The sequence below is a fragment of the Phragmites australis genome, chromosome 15 (assembly GCF_958298935.1).
Source record: "Phragmites australis chromosome 15, lpPhrAust1.1, whole genome shotgun sequence".
Classification (NCBI taxonomy): domain Eukaryota; kingdom Viridiplantae; phylum Streptophyta; class Magnoliopsida; order Poales; family Poaceae; genus Phragmites; species Phragmites australis.
Window position 1 is genome coordinate 5,060,771 of NC_084935.1, and position 19,576 is coordinate 5,080,346.

Consider the following 19,576-nt stretch of genomic DNA (forward strand, 5'->3'; position numbering starts at 1 on the left):
ATTTTTTTTTAAAAAAAACAGTGTGATCCCATTTGTACTATAGATCCAGGGTAAAAGTGAAACGGGAGATGGAACCCCTGCTGTGCTTGGCTCCATTGAGTGCGGCCCCCACGATACATGCGTAGCCGCATAGGAGCCTAGAAATTCGTCCGTCCAAGGTTCAAATCCGGAGCTCTGAGTACCAGCTGACCACTCAGGCAGCTGTTCGTTCGCACGTCGCTCAATTAGCCAATTCTGCCGCGAAGAAACCTCGCAGAAAGGGGATTAGCCAATTCTTTGTAGCTGATGGCGAAGTGGCACGACGAGATGGCGCTAGCCGGTCAACCGGCGCGTGGATTTGTTGGCACTCGCAGATCGAGCAGCTAGCAGCTGTGTGCCCGTGGCCGTGTCGTGCTCGTGCCTATGCTGCCATGCGCCATCAGGCCGAAAAGGTTCACGGTTCCGTCTGCCGATCGTGCCGATCGAGTGCGGCACTTCAGTCGACCGGTGTCGCGTGATGAGACCTTTTGTGCGCGCCTAGTTAATGTCCAGCCGGGGGTCACGCGGCGGCAGCGGTGGGATTGGCCGCTTTCGGCTCGTTAATGGTGGGGGCGAGACGAGCTCTGCGATGCATCCAGCATCCATCGGTCGCGTCCGGCACGGTGGTACACCGGTGGTGGAAGCAGTTGCCACTTGTGCAGTGAAAGGTCGTTGACCTGGTCGGTGGCGAGAACGATCGCAACGGCCTGGTCTCCTGGAAGGCGTCGATCTGATTGTAGAACCGAACCCTGCTTGGTCATCTGGTCCCATCACGCTGGACCGAGCCTGGAGGCCTGGTCCCATCATCCCATGCATGACCTTAGTATAGGACTACAGGTGCAGCTATTCACGTCATCCCTGCCGGCTTTGACCGTAATTTTCTGCGAGAGCAGGTGAGCGGCAGCATGGACTCATTGGACTGATTACTTTTGTGCAACTGCGACGCCGGCATTAACGAAGGCTTCTGTTTGCTGGACGAGATGGCCCAGTAGTTTTGATGGGCTGGGCTGACAACCGGCCGAGTGGCGCCAGGGGCATGACGACGCACGACGGCCCTATTAGGGGCGCCTCCAGTCTCCGATTTGGCCCAAGAGTATAGTAGCCCAACAGTTCCAGTTGCACGGTCTTCGAACGTGTATGTCCAGGCCGGACACAGGACTCGACATGACTTCTTCAAAAACCATGGTCAGGTGACTCAGGTGCGATTCCGCGACAGGGATCAATCATCGTTCTAGAATGCTTAGCTGACAGTAATCGATTTTCTGGAGCACAAGAGCTCATCAAATCTCTTTCGAAAACTTGCAAGCTGAGATCCGAGTTCGGAGCAATAAGACATCCCACAGGTCCACATGCGTGCGCGCACGTGTGCTCCGTGGATAAACGTGCCATCAAAGTTCAACTCCAGTTTCGAAAGCTTGTAGCGTTGGTTCGCCGCGGCTCCGCCCTCGTGCTCCTTTGACGCGATCGCGCACTCGAGGGCAGAGCCCGTCTTTTCGCACGTATAAATAAGCATACCGACGTGATGGAACTGCATGCGATTACCGTCTTCTCAATTGGTCGCACGACGTAGTTACAAATTACAAGAGTCGCTATCAGCGTGATGGACCAAGCGGAGTACCTGTCCATGTGCCTGATGGCGCTCGCCGGCGCGACGACGCACCGGCGGCACGGCGTGCCAACGCTATCCGCATCGGCACCACCCGAGCCCCTGCTCCACTTCCGGTGCCCTCTCTGCAGCAAGGCGTTCGCGTCGTACCAAGCGCTCGGCGGCCACAAGGCGAGCCACCGCAAGCCGAAGCTGGCGCACGAAGGCGCGGGCCCAGTTACTCAAAAGGGATACTCGAAGCCATCGGCGTCATCCAGCGGGGGCACCGGGCGACACGTCTGCACGGTGTGCCGCCGGGCCTTCGCCACCGGGCAGGCGCTCGGCGGGCACAAGAGGTTCCACTATTTGCACGATCCGTCGCTGTCGGCGTCGCTGCCCAGTGCGGGGTCAAGCGCGGGTGGGTTTGACCTGAACTTGGCGCCCAGGGCGCCGGAGATTGCGTTTGCCGGTGTGAGACGGCGGGGCGAGGATGAGGAGGTGCAGAGTCCCTTGCCGGCTAAGAAGCAACGCCGGCCGTCAAATTCTACGTGACCCATTTATTTGAGCGATGGCTACGGAATCAAGATGCGCGGCTGCCCTTGATTCAGACGTGAACGCAAATAACGTGTAACATATGTTCCTTTCGGTCGTCATGTACGTACCCGTTTTTGCAGATAACGATTATGGATATTTTTATCAAATATAGATGTATGTTTAATAATAAAATATGTTTTTAATAAACAATATATATAGAGGGACAATATAATTTGTAGCCAACTATAAAATAGGCTATACTATAGCCAAGTTTATTATCGTGGCTCTCCTGGTTCTGGAAACCGATTCTGCGTCGAGTTGATTCTGGTTGCGTCGTAGTCGAGCTGAGCTGATTATGATTTGCCAAGACTGGTCATTGTAACTGATCTTCCTATCCTCCCTCTCTGGGATAGGTGTTCTGCAAATGGTGGGCTAACGTCGATAGGGGCGCGTCGGCTCTTTTTTATACTCAGAAGATCTCTCTCATTGAACAGACGAGACCTTCTGGGTAAGTCTACTCGACGTTACATCCACGAAGATTTCGCCTGTTTAGTGGGTGACATAAAGTTTTCGTCCACTGAACGAGCAAGACCTTCTCTGAGCGTTAGGGGCCACAAGGTCTCGACGTTCATCGGGCGACATCTTATTATGGACATGTAGTTTTGAAAAAATATATATAAAAAAATTCCCGCAATTGAGCCTCCAAGTGTATGGGAGCCAGGCCCAAGATATCACTAGCCCACCGGCCCACCGCTCCCCCATGCAGGCTGCATCCAATCCTCGTCTCCACGAGCGGCCATGCTGGCCCGACCAGCCACAGATAACCCCTTAACCCTAGCGATTCCCATCCTGGATAAATTTTGGGCTGGACCAGGGTAGTCCTGGGCCTACCAGGACCACCCTGTGGGTCCGCCCTTGCCCACCCGCCATGCCATTGCTGAAACGCTCACCCTCGCGTGTCCCCTCCGAGTGCTGGCGCCAGCATCACCGTCATGTCCTACTATTCCCACCAGCCCCATCATCATCCATCGCCAACCTCCCATGCCCTCCTCGCCTCTTCTCCCCGACCCCCCTTGTCTCCAACTCCCACCCCACCCACACCTCCTCCCGCAAGCCACGCCTTGGTCGCTCACTCGACCCCTCCTGAGGTGACAGTGGTGCCAGCCAGCCATGGCACCTGTCGCCGTCCCTCTCCCTCCTCGCCCACCGCATGCTCCTCACCCTCCTCTCGCCGACCCGGACCATGCCTCCCCGTGTGACATCCTCCCTGCGGCCCCTGTAACACCCTGAATTTTAGCATATAAAAATATAGCAAAATTCGCTCCAAATTAAAACTTTTTCTAATTATTAAACTAGTATAAAATCAAGGAAGTATATATTTGATGTATATATACTTGTATGTATATATTCAAATATATTATTTTGGATTAAGTATTCCAGAAAGCACCAAGTTAAATTCTAAATTAATAGTTGCATTGAATTGATCATATGCATTTTGGTTTATTGGTTCTTATGGTTCTTTGCGTAGCAATTCGAATTGAATGCTTCTTAGTTCGAATCCCAATCTTGATTCAATTCTTTCGAAATCCATTGAATTCAATTCTCCTGAATTCAAACATTTCTCAAATCCCCAAGCTTCAAGTATGAATCTTTCTCCTAATTCAAATACCCTTATTTGAATTAATGCCAAACTCAGATTCGAATACTCCTATTTGAGTTTAATCCTATCTATCTCAAATCCATTTTCAATTCGAACTCATTTTGAATTATCACCAATCCATTTCGATTCGATTGCATTCAAATTGAATCACTCAATCTCAATTTGAATATTTCCAAATCCTATTACCAATTCAAATTATTCAATTTGAATCCTTGCAAATACAAATACAATTCAAATACATCTATTTGAATTATCACACATTTCATTTACAAATTCAAATACATCTTTTGCAATTCAATATATTTATTTGAATCAATATTCATACAAATATCTCTCACCCTCTCTCCCTCTCTCAGATCTTTCCCTCTCTCTCTGTTCTTCTCATGCCCATCCCCTCCCTCTGTGCTCTCTCACCCTCTGATCTTTCCACTGCGCCGGCCACCAGCAGCCCATGCTCTGCATCGGTCATCTCTCCCTGATCTCCACCGAGCAAGCCAAAACCGAATTCCCCTCCTCCTCTCCTTGCTTCACCTGCAAGCCATCCGGCCATATACACCACACATGCATACACACAAGCACCAACAAGCATACAGCAGCACAGGCACCCTCCTCAGCAGCACCATCTTCCTCGACGCCCCTCTGCATCGTCCCGCGCACAGCCACCGCTGAGCGTGCGGCCGTGCAGCAGCACCCGCGCTGCTCCCATGCGCCCTTCGACCGTGCCTGTCGCCGGAAAGCTCCGCACGAGCCCTCCGGGCTCGGTTGTACCTCAAGCCGCGCCACCGCCGTGCGTGCTGTCACTCGTGTCGCGCGCCATGCACACGGTGAGTCTCCCTCCGGCACCACAGTCTCCTTCCACGCACGTCGCGCCGCTGGCCGCCACGCCGGTCCGCGTCGTACTGCGCCACCAACCTGAGCCTCACTCGGCTTGAGGCTGTCGCCGCAGGTGAGCTCCTCGCCCCGGTCGGCGAGCCTTCTCCGATCCCGGTGCTACTCCTTCTCCCTCGGCTGCGCCGCCCGCGCTGATGGCCGCCGCACCGTCGTCGCCGTGCTCTGTGCTGACGCGCCGTCCCGCGCCGCTTCTTCCGCGCGCCGCCCCTCACTCCGGTGCCTCTCCTCCCCTCCCGCTCTCTCCCCGAGCTCCATCACCGGCAACCACCATCCCGCCGCCGAGCCCCTTCGCCCCGGCTCCCTCTCTCCCGGCCGGGTCTCCCTTCTCTCCACCGGCCTCACATCTCCGGCCTTCTCTCTCTGTTGCGTCCGGCCGAGAACTCCAGCCGCCCTGGGCCCCCGGCCTGTGATGCCGCATGTGTGCCATCGGGAAGCTCCGCCCCTCCTCCGCCGGCGAGCTCCGCCTTCAACTCCCTCCGGCTCCCTCCCTCTCCGGTCGCCCCTCCCCGAGCTCCGGCCTCCTTCGCTCCCTCCGCCGCCGCCGCCGCCGCCTCTCTCTGCTCCCCGGCGCCACCGCCCCTCCCTCCGGTCTCTCTCTCTTCTCTGTGCCGCTTGGGAAAAGCCAAAGGCCCAGCCGGTCTTATCCACAGCTCAGGCCAGCGTGTCCACACGTCCGGTCCACGGTGGACCTTCCAGCCGAGCCGCCTTGGTTCACCGGCCCGTGGACCGAGCCCACTGCACCGAACCCCCCTCCGGTCCACGGTGCACCACCCTCATATGCCCCACCGGCCCACCAAATCTCGTGGATCGAGTTCACGAAACAATAGAATTTTCTAAGTTACAGGATTTTCTATTCTGGCATTCTTCCGTCCGCTATAACTCCTCCAATTCAACTCCGATTTCGGTGATTCTTTCGCCAATATTCCTCTAAAATTATAATCTATCTTCATGCCAAATCTTGTAATTTTTAGAGTTTGTTTAACATTCTCTCTCGGTATTTAATTCTTGTCGTAGTATTTAATTTAGATTTAGATCTCGTCTTTTAATAGATAAAGTTGAAGTTAAATAATTCGATAATGATGTTTAGTTTGTAATCGTAATATTGTCGCATGTGATAACCTAGCTTAAGTAGGTTAATTCCTTTTCTTAATAAGAATAACTAAATGTTGTTTCAATTAAGTGTTTAAGAATAAATTGATATTTCATGTGATATTCTATGTGATAGTTTATAGATTTAATCTTAGTTCAATTAAGGTAATGAATTAACCCGTGTAGCTGTTAAATAAATAAATAGCAATCATTAGAATATGATAGAATAATTTACACGTTAATAGTTAATTAATTGAATAACCTTTTGATAATTAACTAATTAGATTCAAAGGATAGATTAACCTAATTAATTAATTATCTGTATGCTTTTATGATAGCAATAAAATATGACTTAGGTAGTGTGGCAATTAAGCAATACTAGGTAATTAAGGTTAGTTGCTAAACGACCATGTTTTAGTGCTATAGATTAGAATATTTAATCTCCACACTTAAGCATATATAATCGTCTAGAATTATACTTACGTATATATGTATACATGCTCACATACATATAGACATGAGTATTACACATATATTCATGCATGTACACGTGCACTCACCTACGCGTAGACCCTCTAGCTGTCGTCTTTCGGCAATTGCTCTAATAAACATTCACCTAGTTAATCGTGATTTGTTCAGGTTTTCTCTTAAGTTGATAAAACAACTAGGTTAATAGCTTAGCCTAACTTCGCTAGATTATCCCATTATTCTCTGTGTACTAGCTTTGTGTTGATTAGAGTTGCCGATCGTTTTCCGCTGGGTTTAGCTTTCGTCGTTTTCTCTGTTGTTTTTCTTCCGTTTTGTCATTTCTTGGTTTTGTTCCGGTGTTCTATTGCTTAGTCATTGTGCGCTTTTTGTCGTTAATATGCGTAGAGTCGAAGTCAAGGTTCAAAGCAAGAACGCGAGGAAGGAACTGAAGGCAAGGTCCAACGATGAAGAAGAACCCCAGGAAACTCAAGAGACAAGACCAATCGTGAATTAACCCTTCAAGAAGGCAAGTCCTATTTCCTTGATCATATTGAACCTATGTTTTCAAATAATATATATGATCAATCAAAATTGGACTTATTATCGCATGTGCTATATATTGCATTTTCTTTCAAACTACTTGTAGTAGTTAACCCTATCAATACTGCCATGCCATACATGTCATCATCCAGAATACATATCACCCTAGGAATACCTGTTGTTAAATATATTAACGATGGACGACGCCTTGATATATAGCATGCTTAGGATTGAATACATCTCCTCGGAGATGTCGCTTTTAAAATACGTCTCCTCGGAAATATTGCTTTTAAAACACTTCTCTTCGGAGACAAGATTTACTGTTATCAAAGATAACTCATATACCATGATTCCTTGATGGTTGTGAATTCCGTGATTGTGGTGAAATACTTGATGTCGTGTGGGACATGGAAGGTGATGTGTAAAAATAGGTGAAAACTGTTTTGGCGGGGGCAGGTAGAGTAGTCCTCTGTGGGAAGGGATGCTCTTGGGGGCATGTGGTATTGTGGTAATACTCGTGCTGGGAGATGCCCACCCCGGCCGCTTAAGGACCGAGTTATTGCGGCCCGTCTAGCCTAGCCACTAAGTACAAACATGCGTCCTGTATGGGTAGGACTTGACTTTCCTTCACTGGACTGGGTCGGACATCATACCAGGAGGCTGAGAGCAACGAGCAGGCAAGTACTATCCTGTCCCGCATGCTTGGAGGTTTCTAGTACCGGCCAAGGCTTAAAAAGGGATGCTGGCCTTCGGAAGCATGCAGCTCTGGTACTTGGGCGTGTCTCGTGGAAAAGCCCGACAGGAAAGGTATTATGGAGGGTCTCGCTATGATTCGCTCCCCCTGCATGCAACAGTGGGAGGCTGAGCATATCGCGTGGGTAAAGTTGTACAACCTCTGCAGAGTGTAAAACTATTCGAATAGCCGTGTCCACGGTCATGGACATGCGAAAGCAGCAATCGCGTTGACTAGACTCAGGGTGCGTGTGTCTTGATGAGTGAGTGTGTGGACTAGATGTCCGTGTGATGTGGTTCCTGACTCGATCCGCCAGAAGCTGTGTAGTACTAGAGGTACACCAGATGTGATAAAAGGGACTGCGGAGTGAGGTATAGCCCCTCCCAGGACTGAAAACCCCCAGATACAACTTGTTACCTTGGTTTTGGTTTTAAAACTATTTCGACAGCTTTACTACCAGGTCACCTTCTAATACGTTGGGAACTTGAGGTGATACTCAGTACCAATAGAAGATGTCTGCTATTGTTTTCAAAAGCTTTGATACATTTATTTCAAAAGGTTAACAATAGAGAATATAACTGGATGCTTGCATAAAATCTGCTTTACGCTTAAAACTATGCCGTAAAACCTTATCCTTGAAATATCCATTATGCATCTATCCACCCATTGAAATAGTATAGGACTTGTTGAGTACCTTCCGTACTCAGTCTTGTTGCTTTCAGATTATTGAGTTGGAGATCAACCTCAACCCAGATGAAGTCGAAGAGAAGAAGTCTAAGGTCGCGTCCGCACCCGAGTTGCCTGTGGCATTGGGTTGCATAGTCGTTTCGCTCCGCTGCGCTGCGCTGTAGGCTCTTCTGCCTAGCTAGTCTGCTGTGGATTCTTGTCCACCAGACCATCTTTTCTCTTTTCAGGTATTTATTTTACTTAATTGTATTCGAAGTATGTATTTAATATCATTCTGTTGAATTCTGTGCGTATCAGCTACTTGATCCAGGGACTGATACAGGAGGCACAGGGGAACCCGGGTCCGGGGTCCTGACAGCCCCCGTGCCCGACATCAGCGTCGTCGTGAACGATCTCGCCTCCCGCAGGCATCCTGGTGCCGTGCTCGCCGCTCTCCGCACCGCTCGAGACCTCCACGGTGAGGGCGCCCACCACCACCCGCGAATGCTTCCCTCAGCGTGCTTCCCTCAACCATCACTGAAGCCACCGCGCTCCTCGATGCCTCGCCGGCACTCAGCGCCAGCTCCTTTACCACACTCATATCCACGTTCTCCCACGCCGACCGATTTAGGGACGCGATCGCCATGTTCTGCCGCATGGTGGATGGCGGCATGCAGCTGGCCCTCGTCACCTACAATGTCATGCCAAACGCTTAGACCGTTGCAAATGACCTAGTCTTCTCCTCAAGCTTGACATCTCAAAAGCTTTAACTCAGTTAGGTGGGATTACCTACTCAAGCTTATGGAAAAAAGAGGCTTCCCAACTCATTGGCGTGACTAGATCGCAGCACTACTATCAACATCCTCCTCCAAAGTACTCCTGAATGGTGTTCCATCAATCTCCATATAGCATGGACACGGGCTACGGCAGGCGGATCCCCTCTCCCCCCGTCTCTTCAAGCTCGCAATTGATCCCCTACAAGCTCTGCTCTCTAAGGCGACTGAGATGGGAATTCTGTCCAAGCTAGGCGGCAGGCTGCCTAGGCTTAGGGCGTCCATGTACGCTAATGATGCGGTTCTTCATTAGAGTGACAAGGGATGACGTAAAGGGCCTCGCGTGACTCCTAAAGGGATTTAGGCAGATCATGGGCCTCAGCACGAACCTACAGAAGACACAGGTGGCGCCCATCGTATGCAAGCAGGAAGACCTGACGGATACCCTCGCTGACCTCCCAATCACCATAACTAACTTCCCTATGAAATATCTAGGCCTACCGCTCTCCTTAAGCCACTTGTGTAAAATTGATTTCCAACCCTTGGTTGACAAGGCGCCCGATAGGCTAATCGGATGGAACGAAAAGAACCTGAACCAGGCTAGACGCACAACGCTAGTCAATGCGGTCCTATCGTCACGACCGATCTACTTCCTCACTGCCCTACGCGTGCCAGATGAGGTCCTCGACAACCTTGACAAGATCAGGAAATGTTTCTTATGGGCAGGGGACAAAGAACTCACCGGGGGCAAATACAAGGTTAACTGGCTGAGATGTTGTAGACCAATGACCACAGGAAGGGAATCCTCTGCCTAGGAAAGTTTGCGAGGGTACTGCACCTCAAATGGCTCTGGCTTGCATGGAAATGCCCGGACATGTCTTGGGTAGGGACATAGTCACCATGCAACGAGACTGATACGCTCCTCTTTTGAGGCATGCACGAAGATAACAATAAGAGACGGGAACACGACGACCTTCTGGACCAATGCAGAACACGACGACCTTCTGGACCAACGCAGAACACGACAACCTTCTGGACCAATGCTTGGCTGAATGGAGATTGCCCCAAAGACATAGCGCCATCCTTATTCCTCATTTCAAAGAACAAAAAGGCAACCGTCCGAAATGCACTCAGTAATGGCAACTGGATCCGCGACCTAAACCTACATGCAAACCTCTCTATAGATTGCCTGGGCGGGTTTGTAAAACTGTGGGAGGCGGTTCAAGGCATCCATCTGTAGGAACACACCCCAGATGATACAACATGGAGGCTCACACCACACGGGGAGTACACGACGGCATCTGCATACAAGGTTCAATTCCTAGGATCCACAAGCGTCGTTTACCATGCTCTCTTTTGGAAAACATGGGCACCACCGAAATGCAAATTCTTCGTATGGCTAATAATTCAGAATAGAGTGTGGGACGACCGATAGAATCGCGGCCAGAAACTAGGCACACAACCCGGTCTATGCGTTGTGCGGCCACTCAGCGGAAATGGCTCACCACCTGCTCGTGGAATGTAGATTCACAAAACGCATCTGGGATGTAATCACGACATGGGTTGGGTACCTGCAGCTTAGGCAGGTATATTGGCTGCCAAGTGACTCAGTCTAGGACTGGTGGATGTCAATCGCCACAGCTCCTAGAGTGCCAAAAAAAAGCCATGGGAGATCTGGAAGGAGAGAAATGCACGCGTCTTCCAACAGCAATACCTATCGGCAATAGCCCTCGAGAACAAGATCAGATAGGAGTAGCGTGCCTAAGTGCTTTTCTTAATCACACTATATAGCCTTTTTTTTCTTTTTCTTTAGGCGTCTCCTAAGACATCTTGGATGTAAACTTTCTGCTTTATCAATGAAATAAGCATAATCTCATGCTTATTCGTTCAAAAAAAAAAACAATGTCGTACTCCATGTCTACTCCAAGATGGCTGTCCCGGAAGGAGGGTGGTGGCGCTTGTCGATTCCATAAAGAAGGACGGCGTTGCGCTTGACAGGTATACATACAACACGCTCATTGGTTGTTGCCGTCGTAGGGCGCTTTATAGGGAGGCAGCTCAGGTGTTCGATGATATGAAGGCTTGTGGGTTCGAATCTGATAAGGTCACGTTCAATTCCCTGCTCGATGTATATGGTAAGGCGCGGAGGCATGATCAGGAAGCAATTGGGGTGCTCAAGGAGATGGAGAATGCGGGCTGTCCACCCAGTGTGGTGACCTACAACTCCAATTTCTGCGTATGTGAAGGATGGGTCGTTGGAAGAGGCTGTGGAGCTCAAACAGGAGATGGAGTTTAAGGGGATCAGGCCGGATGTGGTTACATACACGACACTGATCTTTGGCCTTAACAGGGCTGATAAAATTGATGCGGCAATCGGTACATACAGTGAAATGGTGAGAAATGGATGTAAATCGAACTTGTGCACGTACAGTGCATTGATCAAGATGCATGGGGTGAGGGGTAAGTTCACAGAGATGATGGCGGTCTTTTACGAGCTCAGGGCTGCTGGGTATGTGCCAGATGCTGTCACGTGGAACACGCTCTTGGATGTGTTTGGGCAGAATGGTTTGGACTCTGAGGTTTCTGGGGTGTTCAAGGAGATGAAGAAATAAGCTGGTTATATCCCTGAGAGGGACACATATGTTTCACTAATTAGTTCGCATAGCCGATGTGGTTTGTCTGACCAAGCAATGGAGATATACAAGAGGATGATGGAAGCTGGTATATATCTATATATCCTGACACTTCGACCTATAACGCTGTTCTATCTGCACTGGCTCGGGGTGGGCGTTGGGAACAGGCAGAAAAGTTGTTTGCTGAGATGGAGGATCGGGATTGTAAGCCAGATGGCTCAGTTATTCCTCATTGCTTCATTCATATGCTAATGCAAAGAAGTTGGACAAAATGAAAGCCTTGTCAGAAAACATATATGCAGAAAGGATTGAACCACACAACTGTTTAGTAAAAACGTTGGTCTTGGTCAACAGCAAAGTTAAAAAATTTATCTGAGACAGAAAAGGCATTCCTGGAGCTCAGGAGGAGGCGTTGCTCCCTGGACATCAATGTTCTTAACGCCATGGTATCCATATATGGGAAAAATAGGATGGTCAAGAAGGTCGAGGAGGGTCTTTCACTCATGAAGGAGAATTCTATCAACCGCAGTGCTGCGAACTATAATAGCTTGATGCATATGTATTCCCGTTTAGGTGATTGTGAAAAGTGTGAAAATATCCTCGCTTAGATCAAGTCTAATGGTGTGCGTCCTGATTGATACTCTTATAACACTGTGATATATGCATATGGAAGAAAAGGACAGATGAAAGAAGCCTCAAGGTTGTTCTCTGAGATGAGCTGTTCAGTCGTGAAACCAGATATTGGAACATACAATGTTTTCATCAAGAGTTATGCCGCCAACTCAATGTTTGAAGAAGCTATTGATTTAGTATGCTATATGGTTGCCCAAGGTTGCAAGCCCAATGAGAGAACTTTCAATTCAGTATTGCAGGGCTACTGTAGACATGGAAGGATGCTAGAGGCCAAGTTATTCCTTAGAAACCTTCCTCAGCTTTATCCCAGAATATCTAAAAAAGAACGATATAGGCAATTAGAATTGTTGGCAAAGCACACTTCGTAGGATAGTTGTTGAGTCTCAAACCTTGTTTGTGCTCTTGAGCATGGCAAGTATATAGAACTGTTTTCTTAATTGTCCTTAGAAGCCTTTACTTTGGAGTACATGGCATGTACAGAATTACAGATTACATGTATTCTGAAGAAGAGTCAAAATAAGCTAGTAAAATACATGTAGGTTCTCTGCTAAATTTGCGGAGGAACTCATGTTAGAGAACCTCCCAACCGGATGAGCCACCACCTTTTGTAATGGCATCTGGCATATTGGACCTGATCTGTTGGAAGTTTTGCCTGTGAACAATGTGTTACATATGCACATTTGTGTCTTATTTTTGTACATGGTACATATTATGAAATGTGCAATTGAAGTTTGGGCTATTTGCTTCTACTTTTTTTGGATACCTTTTCCTTAATTATTTTGTGACTTTCTCTCTCTGATTCTCTTTGCCAAAATTTTAAAGTGTTCGTATAATCACAGAAAAGTGAAAACGGGTATATGGAGCTGCATCTAGTTTTTAATTCCAGGAGTTATTTAAAGTTTCACACGTTTTGAATCGAAGGTATGCTTGTGTGGAAATGTGCCACTTGCAATCCTCAAGTTGACCAATAGCTGTACTTTGTTACGTTTCGATAGTGATAAAAAGATTTGGCATTCTCATTTCATCATTTGTGCGATTGAATGCACTATTAGTAGATCCACTTGATTCTTTTATTAGCACCTTGTGGTTTTCTGTATATATTTCAATGCAGGGGGATGTTGATGCTTTTCCATGGGAGTTTCATGTTGATCTCAACTGATTGTAGTTTTGGTGGAGGCTCCATATAAACCTAGCCTGAAGATGCTGCTTTCGAAGACGTATAGCAAATGCACAACTTTATTTGTGAGTCTAAGAAGTCATGACCTGCACTAATTCAGGGTAAGAACCTCAACATGTTTGTATGTTTGACTTACTACAGTATTCTCCTTGGAAGTTCACTATTTCATTTTTATTGTGTTATCCTTATATTTTAATTCAGAAAAGTTGTCTCGAAGATTATGCTGGTTACTGAGGAACCTTAGTTTCATGATGATAGTTGACATCCTCACTGCCAGCAGATGCCAATCTGCCTACAATGAAATCTGAGTGAGACCACGACATTAGTAATCATGGGATCTTGCATTAGCTGCCATTCGTAAGAAAATATATTTCTCTTGGATATTGCATGTATACGCAGGTGGCTAGTCATTCATTTACCATATTGTCCTAAATTGTGAATATATTGCGGTGCCTCTATGTTTTATCTAACATGTTTCTTTCCATGCCTGTTTGAGTATACTAGGCGGATTGGCGCGCTTAAGCCGCGCCTTTTTCTTCTTCTTCACAGAACATGCTAAAAAAAGACTAAAAAATTAAGTTAATCAATTTTAGCATCTCAATATTTATTTATGAATTTATTAATATTTAACACATTCATTTAATTATGGAAAAACAGTATTATTTTTATGCATGCACATAATTTTAATATTTAGACGACAGTCATACGAACATAACAAAAAAAAATCATATTTTTTGAGTTTTAGATATTTTTTTTTCATTTTAGATTATTTCAGCTGATTTATCAATATAACTATTATACCTTTCGCTATTTTTTGAAATTTTTCAAAAAATTATATTATACATGTAAATATACATATATACGTATATATATACATATATATACACACACGTAAGATCCACATAAACAACCAATTCTGGGAGCTTTAATATATAAGTATTGATAGTTCCTTTTTTTTTTTACGGGACCTTCGTTACATAAATTTTTATCTTACTTACAAATTATAGAGTTAATCTAGTACCATATCCTAAATCATAGTCTGGAGCTATTCCTTTTTTGAATATTGAATAACGTAGGCCTCATCTGCTCCGTGATTAGACAATTCTACTAGGAGGTACATTTTGAACTTCGTGGTAGAGTCTACCTGCTTAGTCATCTAACTTGAGATGACTATAACATGCGGAAGAAAAGGTTGCCTTAGTTATCATTTGTCAACATGTGTTCGAACAGTCGAACTTACAGTTACATTCATGTAGTTTGCGGACTCTAGATTCATCTAGGACGTCTACTATTGCGGCAGGTAGTTTATAATACAAATAACAGTGGCTCACTTACATTTAACATCCAAATCATATTTCCTTTATTTCGTTCACTTCTCGATTCCCTTTCTCGTTATCGTTCCCTTTATTTTATCTCATCTACAACAACTTCATTTAAAGAGAATCGCGAAGGGAAAGGAGAGAGAATCCCGTCCTGAAGAGAATGTCTCTGAGAATTATATCATAAAGAGAACCGTGAAGAGAAACCGTTAGAACGCTAAAGAAAACGAAAATCCTTTCACGACGAAATTTTAATCCTCGGAAGAAATCCGTTCGGACTGACCGGTAATCCTGATGTACTGGATCCAGAGTCCCTAACCCTGCGATAGTGTGCAATTAATAGCAATCAACTTTGCATGCATCTTAAATGGAAAATAACAGATTTCTTTTTGTAAAGCCTAAACAGTGGAGAATAACTGATTTCTTCAGCTTTGGATTGCTAGCTTCTTCTACAGATATGTCGTCCCAGCAGATTGATGCTTCAATTTGCCTTCTGAGGTGTGCAAATGCAACTGACAGTTGCACTCGTCTTCAGATCCTCATGCAGAGTTACTGCTACTGCCACCACCTGGCCTTGCGTGTTGGCTTGGCCTGTCCCTGCTAGTGAGTGCCTAAGTAATAATTGGTTGTCAAGAGGCATCTTTGCCCTTTTGGATGATGAGGGGTTGCCATCAGGCGTGGTGTGGATGTGCTCAACTCCATGACGATGTTGAGCATCTACTGTGATGAGATCTGCTGTGCGATCCAACTTTCGGGAACTTTTCACTCAGAGAATTTTCAGAAAATCAACTTTTGCTCACTCTTTTAGGAAAAAAAAATGACAGTAAGTAGATGGGTTGATTTACAGTTACTTACATATTCCATTACTGAAACTTCTGGAGAAAACTGACATCAACTTGTAACGCATAAGCTGTTGCCTTCACACGAGTAGATGTGGATGTGGATCTACATCTTGGTCCGACAAAATATTCTCGTCCCGGTACCGGAACGTGAGCTCCAAACACCTAAGGACAACTTCAACAGACTCCAAATAACCACTCCTAGAAACCTCGTATAGGGAGTCTTTTGCAATAAGTTTTCTTTCAATATCAATATACTCTCAACATCTAACTCGCTATATTTTAACGGCTATGTTTTTAAATGACTACAATCAAACCATAATATTTTTAATAACTATTTTTAAATATATAAATTATCAACGGTTATTTTTAAATAGAAATATTTTCAACGGTCATTTATCCAACGGCTATATTTCTTTGAGCCCATATATCTACTCTCCTTGAGCCCATATTCTTCTCTTACACACTATTGCTCTATTTAGCTTTCCACCTCACAATGAGTCGTCGTAATCTTCTCCTGAAACAAGTCATGATTCGTCGTCATCTAACGATGATGACAAATTCATTGTTGTTGTAGCCGACCTAGCACGCAAGCAATATCAACTTGTCAATGCATCATGATATGGTGGTTCGGTCCTTGGCCATCAAATCGTCAATTGTGACAGATAAGAAGGGCATTAGTGGCTATATCAAAACTATTTCTCAGATGATTCTACCTACGGCTCGATGTTCTTTAGGCGCAGGTTTGTAAATGAAGACATATCTTTAGAGTTTTCTGTTGATATTGATCGTCGTAGCTACGTCTTATTCTTCGTCTCCAAACAGGTTTAGAATGAGGTGCTCTCTCTTTTTGCGCATAATGCATGTTGTAGAGCAACATGATGAATGTTTTGTCCAAAGGAGAAATACAGCTAGACAACTTGGGTTAATTGCTTTATAGAAGATAACTGCAGCATTCATAATGTTATCTTATGGAGTTTCGCGGATGCTATTGATGCCCAGGTTCATATTGCAGAAAGTACCATTATAGAGAGTAAATGTTTGCAAAATCTGTCCAAAGAAATATGTCACATTAAACTGACATAAAGTAATTGAGACATCTCCTAAATTAAAAACAGATATTCTAACCTTATCTTCAATTGTAACCCCGCTTTTCCTTCGCCCCTCAATCCGGGAAAGATAACTAGTGAACTTGTTTACAATTTCTTGAATATAAGATCAACAATTCATTAGGGAACTTTGAGTGCAATCTGAATTAAAGTCTTTGTTTGAATGGAAGTAATCATAAATTCGCTTCAAATATATAGACCGCGATTGGTCATTGCCTTGAATCGCATCCATACTAATATTCAGCCATACCGACATCAATAATTCATCTTCCTTTTTGCCAAAATCTTCAATATTTTCTGGTTTGGTCTCACAATAGGAGTCATTTCTTCAAATGGTAATTGCTGCTTCTCAGGTGGGCTAACCATTTCATTATCTTCATCCCAATATAGTGAATGGTTGTCACTAGACAACAAATTAACATAGAACAATGTTCCTATCAAATTCGTAACAAATACAATACGTTGAGCAAATTGCAGCATATACATCGGTTCATTAAATATGAGAATCTGCATCCTGTGTATGAATGTCTCTGCTATAAACTTCACCATAACAAATTCCATGTTCGAATATGAATATCTCCGCTATAAGCTTCACTATAACAAATGAGCAGCCAAAAGAAAAGCTTGAAGCAAGCAACCAGTCCCCAATCAAATACATAAGAGCTAAAACACAACCGGAATACATACTGCATCCATGACAGCTAATTTTCAAAAGCGCCAATGACCTGCACTGGTATTGCAATGTGCCCAACACAAATTATCATCTAGTAACTACTTCAATATCTAATCACTAGTTTTCCAACGAATTGTCTCAAACATTGATGAATATCTCAAAAGAAAACTCCAAAAGAGTAAAGCAGTTGATACTCATGCATAAAATGCACCAATTTGGTAAAAAAAAAAGACCCTAAAATTCACTTTGCAATAACCATCATCATCACAGTCCATTTTTAACAATAAAAACAGAAAAAAGAAGAAGAAAAAGCTTCCACCGTAAACTTCTTCCTCCACAGAGCTCCCAGCTCCCACCACGCGACAGAGCCGTCACTAGCCGCTGGATTTACCGTGCTACCCTCGTTTGCCCATCGTAGGGTCTCTGTCGACCAGTCGATTGCCACCCTCCTCCGACCAGCTGCCGCCGTCCTCGCCCGACAAGCGCGGTAGTCGTCTACCACCAGCTACCGAACAACTCCCTCGTGATGCACTGTCGCTCGTTGGGCTGCAGGGGCGCACGAAGCAGCCGCCCCACCGGCGAGCGCTTCGCTGCGGGCGCCGCGTAAAGCGCGGGATTGAGGATTTCATCGACTGAGAGTCCGATTGGGATTCGCTGGATCTTACAAGCTGGGATATGTTTTTTAGACGTCGCTGTTTTTAGAACGGTTTTGAGTTTTTATTAGAGAAGATTTTTGGCTCATGTATCCAAAATTTAGTTATTGGAACTGATTTTGAGCATCAATTGAAGTTGCCTTAAGCTCCCTATTCGGTTGCGACAAGGAGATTCTGCAGCTGCTGGTGGCCTGATAGTACAAATCCCCTTTCTCTCGCGGCGAACGATAATAATTGTTCGGCGATTTGTTAAAGTGGTACCGACATGGGGCAGGCTTATCTATGATTTGTGTATTCCATCCGTGAAAAGGCAGGAATCGCCCAGCGGGAAACAGCAGCATCGCCGTGACGCTGTGCACGCATGAAGTGATGGAAGAAACCAGCCTGGAACCATCAATTTCGCGTCAATTCTGTGCTGGGCTGGACCGCCGGACAGCAACTGCGTCCGGCGGGTACGGTATGACACGTTCGATCGTGTCAGGGTCACAAGTGGGATCGACTTGGATCTGCTACGCCAGAGGAGTAATTCCTTCATCTTTTAGCGCGGTAAGATCTAGCAGTGATGTGTTTGGTCAGCTCTTGAAACGGTCGGTGTAGCAAAAGAGTGGATCTGAGCTAGTGAGGTGTTTGCTTGGCCTTTTGTTTTTTATTTTTTTTTAAAAAATTGTGTTTTGGGTTTATTAAAAAACTGTTTTGAAAATAGATTATTGGTTTTTATAATAAATTTTTGGCCGCTCACTAATAGTTTCTCGAAAAAATATCTCTCAGCAAGCTTCTCAGATTTAGTTTATTTTCCCTCAGAAATAGACTTCTGACAGCAACAGAAGCAGAACAAGAAATATGAATCAAACAGGACCTAAGCCAATAGCCCGATAATAGAGAGGTTGTTTAACTTCCATGTCCACATGGCTCGAGCTTAAGTTAAGCTTAGATGCATTTGTCTTAAGTGAATGTTGGAGCTTCAGTTTAGGTTAATAATCCACATAATTCTTAGCATTATACATTGCTTGCAGTTGCGATCAGGGGCGGACTCTCCCTATAGACGTGGTGGGGTGGCCACCTCAGCTACTGGCTAGCAGCAGTACCCCTCAACCTCTCCTCCTCCGAGCCTTGCCCCTACTTGTCCACCACATCTAGGCGACCAAAAGTGGAAAAGAAGCAACAATGGGTGCTATCTGGCTGAGAATAATATAAATTGGCAAGCAGAACGAAAGGTGAAGATGGTATGAGCTTAGTGGGTCGGAATAAACAACTAGTAAATGGAGCAATGGACTTAGAGCCTAGAACTGAGTGCACGTGAGCCCAAAATTAATCCCCTTCCTGGCTTCCTTTCACTCTCTTGCTTTTGACTGTCTCATTCTCCAGGAGCTTGGCTGCTTGATAAAAAGGGTGGGCAAGAAGAAAAACAAATAGTATATTTTTGTCACTGTTTGATTAAAATTTTTAGCTTAATTACTTGGTGTTATGCTACATTGAGAAATGAACTTTTAAAGGACACTTGATTATGATAAAATTAAGAAAATATTTCAACTCATGAAAGACCGAAAAATGAACTTACCAATAAAACTTAGGTGTTTAGTGTT

General features: G+C 45.4%; 1 protein-coding gene and 1 pseudogene across 1 annotated transcript; both read left to right on the top strand.

Moving 5' to 3' along the window:
- Window positions 1–1,569: 1,569 nt before the first annotated feature.
- LOC133893410 (zinc finger protein 36-like) lies at window positions 1,570–2,331 on the top strand. Its single transcript, XM_062334422.1, has one exon. The coding sequence runs from the start codon at window positions 1,619–1,621 to the stop codon at window positions 2,153–2,155; it is 537 nt and encodes a 178-aa protein (XP_062190406.1). The 5' UTR covers window positions 1,570–1,618; the 3' UTR covers window positions 2,156–2,331.
- Window positions 2,332–3,065: 734 nt separating this feature from the next.
- LOC133893046 (pentatricopeptide repeat-containing protein At5g02860-like) lies at window positions 3,066–12,591 on the top strand (annotated as a pseudogene).
- The last annotated feature ends 6,985 nt before the right edge of the window (window positions 12,592–19,576 follow it).

Bases quoted from the DNA above. Each gene is read 5' to 3' on its own strand.
- LOC133893410 (XM_062334422.1), top strand. From the start codon at position 1,619: ATGGACCAAGCGGAGTACCTGTCCATGTGCCTGATGGCGCTCGCCGGC.